Raw genomic sequence first — 6,000 nt, 5'->3', positions numbered from 1 at the left:
ATACAAAAAACTCAACAGTGCAGGCGCATATTAGATGCCCATAGTGGAACTCAGTGAAGTTGAGGAGGTAGTCGATGTTCCCATAGGAACATACATTCGTTTTATATGCTAACAGGTTCTAATGTGGAGGTCAAGTGCTGGATAGCAAAACTGGATACAGAATGAAACTAGTGATATAGGTGCGGTTAGGCGCTTCTGTCGTCACGGTAAATTAAATACTATGGAGACTTCCGACACCACAAGGAACACTGGCGCGGAGAAGAACCAAGCACCAGCACGCTACTTAACTGTGACTGCAGTTCCGTGAACCTCATTTGTTCAACATGCTAGTAATCTCAAACTTGATTTCTTACATGTTGTCGTGGTTACCGGGTTTCATATGCGAATGTGTGTGTGTTGAAACGTGCACCAAAGACAAAGTATTTGAAAGTATTCCTCTCAGTAATGTAATAAACCGAAGAGGTTTTATTGAACACATAACACAGTGAAAAACAGACAACTGAAATGCTTGAAATGAAAGAAAAAAAACGGGGGAAAAAAAACACATTTTATTGCACTTAAGTTATAAGAAAATAAAAATTCTAAGTTGAATCAAACAAATACACAATCCCTTTCAGGTTTTTTTTCTCTGTCCGTTTTCTTTTAGCCAGGCAGTTACATGAATGAACTGAAAAAATAAAAACACCTGCGGCATCTGATTTCTCAAACCAGATCATAAATTAAAACAGATTCAAGAATAAAACGAGAGAGGAGAAAGAACAAGATTGGTTTTTATATACAGTGTTAAACCACTTTCACAGTTCTGCTTGAGTTGTGTGTGACTCCTTTCTTGGGAGATTGAGTTTAACTAATCGTTTTGGCTACAATGTTCTGTTCTGTTCACTTGAAGCCAGGTTGCCTGTAGGTACTTTTTCCATTCACAAACCATTAGACTGCTAACTGCTATGCGAGCTAGCTAGCGCTTAACAGTTTGACTGTAACGTGTAATATGTCATATTTATAACACTAAGACTGTCCTGCCTTCTACTGTAGTTGTCAGTTTGCACCCATTCATCAATGTTGCTTCAAACATTTGAATGGAAACAAATCACATATGGATGGACAGTTCTTTCTTTCATTCACTCATAAAAAATAAAAGAAATCTGCTATTTTCTTTTTTCTCTTTGCCAGTCCACACAGCATCTAGACAGTTCCCCACAGAACAGGCTGAAAGCGCTTTGTCCCAAGGAATGTGTTAACAATTTGCCCAAAAACATACACGCGCACACACACACACACACACACACACACACATTACACCCTATCGTTTCCTCTACGCAGGCAAACCTGTCTTTGTCCAACACTCTCTCCTCTCAGCCTCGCTGAGGCATGTTTGGCTCAAGGTTCAGTGGCAGAAACAAAACAACAAAACCACGGTTGTTATTGTCATGTTTCCCTCTCTCTCTCTCTCTCTCTCTTTTGTGTGTCGTCTGTTTAAAACATTAGAAGAGTCCATTTTGGAATTTAGTCTGGGACTAAAACGTCACAGCGAGTAAAAGTTCCATCTTTATTTCAGTTTTATCTAGCAGCATAAATACAGTTTACCCACTGGGAAAACAGTACTGGGAGGGAGGGAGGACGCTATTCCACACGAAGCGCTCTGAGAAGAGAACCCCAACCTCCCCTCCTCCCACGTAAGAACCAGCATTGAGGAACCAACCCAGCCAGACTCGTTGAAAAACACAGGACAGCATCGTGTCTAAATCTGGAGACTTAACGTCTCCAGACTTCAGCTATGAAGAAGAAAAGAAGAATGTAAAGAACAACCCAAACAGAAATAAAACGTGGTGAGTTAACAAAAGCAAAGAAGTGAGTGGAACAGGTTAATACTGGGACTTGTTGCTGTTGGCAACAACAGGCAACCAAAAAACAAACAAAAATCCTTGTCTTTGAACTGATTGAAAGAACATAGCTACAAAAGGAACGCAAATTCACAGTTGTATGTGTGCTCCTGTGTGTTTTTTGAAGAAATCAAACCCTGGAACTAAAAGAACAATATAAGACTGGAACAAACAGAGAACAGGATATAGGGCCTGATGTTATAGGCTCATACCTGGTTTGGGGACCAATCAGATTCTTGGCATGTCGTTTCTCATTCTCTCCCCGACGACAAGAACCTCCTTACTTAACTAATATTGTGTGTCTGTGTGCTCTAAGAAAAACCTTCTTCCAATTCACTTAATTTCCTCAGATGAGAATTTGATGTTTCCCTGTGTCTTTGCCTTGTGTACTGTATACAGTGTTGTTCTTCTATTAAATAGTCGGTTGGCGCTTTATGTGGGGGATAAAAAATGATATATCTTTATACATCTGAACAAATGCTTGCGTCAGGCTTGTGTGAACAAGTCTCTGTTTTGCGAAGAAGCTGCCTCTAAAGCCGCAGAGTTATTTCTTCAAGAGTTCCTGTCTTTCTTCTCTTCCTCCTTTATTGGATGAGTCCGTTCCTCCCCCTCTTCTTCCTCTTCCTCCCAGCCTACCGCAGAGGTGCGGGCGAGCCACACCCCTGTTTCAAGCCACACCCATTTCCACCCCACCCCTTCTGATTCGGACTCCACCCCCTTAAGGTGGGAGGGGTAACAAGCGCGGGTGCCAGCCTGTGAGTTTGGCGACTGTGGCTTTGTCAGAAATGGCCACCGACGGGGGGAGGGGAGAGGTAAGGAGGGGGCGGTGGTAGCGTTGAGGGTAGGGTGGGGCTGTTTCTGAGTGTGGGAGTGAAGAGTTCAGGGCACGTTCACCCTCGATGTTGAGCCATTTCATCCTCGTCTCCCTTTAACCCTCCTCCCCCTCTCCTCACTTGTCCCCGTCTCGACCATTTCCCCTCCTCTCCTATCACTTCATGTCCACGTCAAAGTCTAGCACCAGTAGTTTTGTCTCCTCGGTGCCGTTGCGGCTTCCCACGGCACACACCAGCTTGGTGTTGGAGGCGCGGATACGCCACACCACCCCGCCGCTGCCGCCGCTCTCCAGCGTCACCAGGTTACGGATGAACTCGCCCGTCTTCAGGTCCCACAGCTTCACCGTGCCGTCGTCCGAGCTGGTGATGACAAAGTTCTTGTTGAACTGCAGGCACGTCACGGCGCTCTGGTGCTTGTGGGGACCTGGTGGTGGAGAGAGAGAGAGGGGGAGAGAGAGAGGAGGGGGAGAAGAGTGAGCGAATGTGTGAAAGAGATAAATAGCTAGTTTCTCATTTTCACTGTAGTGTCCCTTTAACGTCTACTTCCCCAGAGTCAGATGAACTCAGATACCATTTTTGTGTCTCTAATTACTTGAAGTTGATGCGACTTCCATCAATTGCGCTAACGCTAGTTAGCATTGGGTTGCGAAACTACCTCTAACTTCCTTCATACTGGACACAGAAACATAAAAAAAAAATCAATGAGTTCATCCGACTCCCGTGAAAGTAGATGAAGGGCCCCATTGCCAAAATCCCGCAATAACCCTTGAAGAACGTAGAGAGAGGCAGAGAGTTAGATGGACTCAACGAGTGAGGGGAAAAAAGGAAACCAACAAAGAGAAAAGGCGTGATAGAAAGAGATCATTGGTTGCGAGGTCATTGGTGGAAGACCTGGTAAACCTGAAAGAGATGGTAAACACTACACTGTTTATTTCTGGAGAGTGTTAAGGCAGGGGAACGAGGCACCCTGCTTTGTCCTCGTCTGCCATGGAAAATCCTGGGCTAGTAGAGGAGAGGAGCCCAGGGCATAGAGCTGTCACCATCTACAGCTGCTGACCAGCTCTGCTGACTGCAGCCTGTTGGCACTACAGCGGTGTGTGTGGTGTGTGTGTGGTGAGCGTGGCAGCTGGCAGGAACACCCATTTGGTGTGTAGAATGTGGTGTCTGTGACGGTTGCCTCCTCTTTCGACGAGATGCCCCTCCCTGTGTGTGTGTGTGTGTGTGAATGACTAATATTCCCTAAAGAAATGCAGATGATAAATACCCCACATTTGCTCTAGTTTACACTATTAAAACAAACCCAGAATCCCAGTTTCAGAGATGTGGCTGGCAACATTAAAATACCTTCTACCAGTTATTCCACAACTCTAAACAGTGAGTACTAATCAGGATGAAATCTCTAATATGATGAACTACAGTCCACAATGTGTTCATTATGAATGCAAAATCATTCGTTGTATGAAGTACACTAGGAATTGTGTTCATTAGCCTACCAACAGATCTCATTTGAACAGAGCTCTAGTGGTAGCCAGCAGTGTAAACCCTCATCCTCTCCCTTCGTCTGTCTAGTGTTTTCAAAGGGCTAGACATTTTGCACTGTGCCTTTCTCACAAAGATTTGACAACGTACCCAGCCAACCCCCCCACATCTCCCCCCCTCTCCATTTCAATTTCCACAACAAAGCAGCTGGCTACATCGTTACCTATCCTCTCAGCGTAAGTACCTCATCTGTGGCTGCCAGTGAGTTGCCTGTTAGGGCATTTAGATAAGACAAAAGCCTAATGAATGAATGGCAGAAATTGCCCATTGACCCAATTACATGACCTACATAATCCCTGCACCGCATCCCCTCCTCCATGCCCCTCATGGGCCAGGCTCCCCGACAAGACAGGACCTGGGCCAGGCTCCCCGACAAGACAGGACCTGGGCCAGGCTCCCCGACAAGACAGGACCTGGGCCAGGCTCCCCGACAAGACAGGACCTGGGCTAGGCTCCCCGACAAGACAGGACCTGGGCCAGGCTCCCCGACAAGACAGGACCTGGGCCAGGCTCCCCGACAAGACCCCATCCACCTTTCTTCATCCCTCCTCATCCTCCACTCAATTCAATTCCATTTCAATGTAAGGGGCTTTATTGGCATGGGAAACATATGTTACATTGCCAAAGCAAGTGAAACAGATAACAAAAATGAACACACAAAAGTTCCAAAAGAATAAAGACATTTCAAATGTCATTATGTCTATATACAGTGTTGTAATGATGTGCAAATAGTTCAACTACAAAAGGGAAAATAAATAAATATAGGTTGTATTTGTTCTTCACTGGTTGCCCTTTTCGTGTGGCAACAGGTCACAAATCTTGCTGCTGTGATGGCACACTGTGGTATTTCACCCAGTAGATATGAGAGTTTATCAAAATTGGGTTTGTTTTCGAATTCTTTGTGGGTCTGTGTAATCTGAGGGAGGAGGTTAGGAAGTACAGCTCAGTTTCCACCTCATTTTGTGGCCAGGTCTGCCTACGGAGGCCTTTCTCAATAGCAAGGCTATGCTCACTGAGTCTGTACATAATCAAATATTTCTTTACATTTTGGGTCAGTCACAGTGGTCAGGTATTCTGCCACTGTGTAGTCTCTGATTAGGGACAAATACCATTATAGTCCTCGCTGTTTTTTTGTAAATTCTTTCCAATTTGCCAAGTAATTATCTTTTTGTTTTCTCATGATTTGGTTGGGTCTAATTGTGCTGTCCTGGGGCTCTGTGGGGTGTGTTTGTGAACAGAGCCCCAGGACCAGCTTGCTTCTCCAGGTTCATCTCTCTGTAGGTGATGGCTTTGTTATGTAAGGTTTGTGAATCGCTTCCTTCTAGGGATTTTGATCATTAGCGGGTATCGGCCTAATTCTGCTCTGCATGCATTATTTTTGGTGTTTTACGTGGTACACTGAGGATATTTTTGTAGAATTCTGCATGCAGTCTCAATTTGGTGTTTGTCCCATTTTGTGAATTCTTGGTTGGTGAGCGGAACCCAGACATCACAACTATAAAGGGCAATGGGATCTATAACGGATTCAAGTATTTTTTTATAGCTAGATCCTAATTGGTATGTGGGATTATATGTTCCTTTTGATAGCATAGAATGCCCTTCTTGCCTTCTCTCTCATCCTCATGCAGGGCCATCGCCCCTTCTTTCACCCCTCCGCTCACATACTCCCCTCTTCTCGCTCAATCTAAAACAGGGTGATATCTATTCCCTTTGTTCCAAGGGGAGGGGACACGTGTGAGTTGTAGTTC

General features: G+C 44.9%; 1 protein-coding gene across 8 annotated transcripts in view; it reads right to left on the bottom strand.

Moving 5' to 3' along the window:
* Positions 1-442: 442 nt before the first annotated feature.
* LOC109878625 (F-box/WD repeat-containing protein 7) overlaps positions 443-6,000 on the bottom strand; it is a 187,445-nt gene continuing 181,887 nt past the window's right edge. For all 8 annotated transcript variants that reach the window (XM_031837853.1, XM_031837855.1, XM_031837854.1 and 5 more), the window contains one exon: positions 443-3,137. In XM_031837853.1, the coding sequence (XP_031693713.1) occupies positions 2,869-3,137 (269 nt within the window). In that variant the 3' untranslated portion in view covers positions 443-2,868. The remainder of the gene's footprint in view (positions 3,138-6,000) is intronic.

This window comes from Oncorhynchus kisutch, linkage group LG12, assembly GCF_002021735.2.
Source record: "Oncorhynchus kisutch isolate 150728-3 linkage group LG12, Okis_V2, whole genome shotgun sequence".
In the NCBI taxonomy this organism is placed as follows: domain Eukaryota; kingdom Metazoa; phylum Chordata; class Actinopteri; order Salmoniformes; family Salmonidae; genus Oncorhynchus; species Oncorhynchus kisutch.
This window is presented reverse-complemented; position numbering and strand designations above follow the sequence as displayed.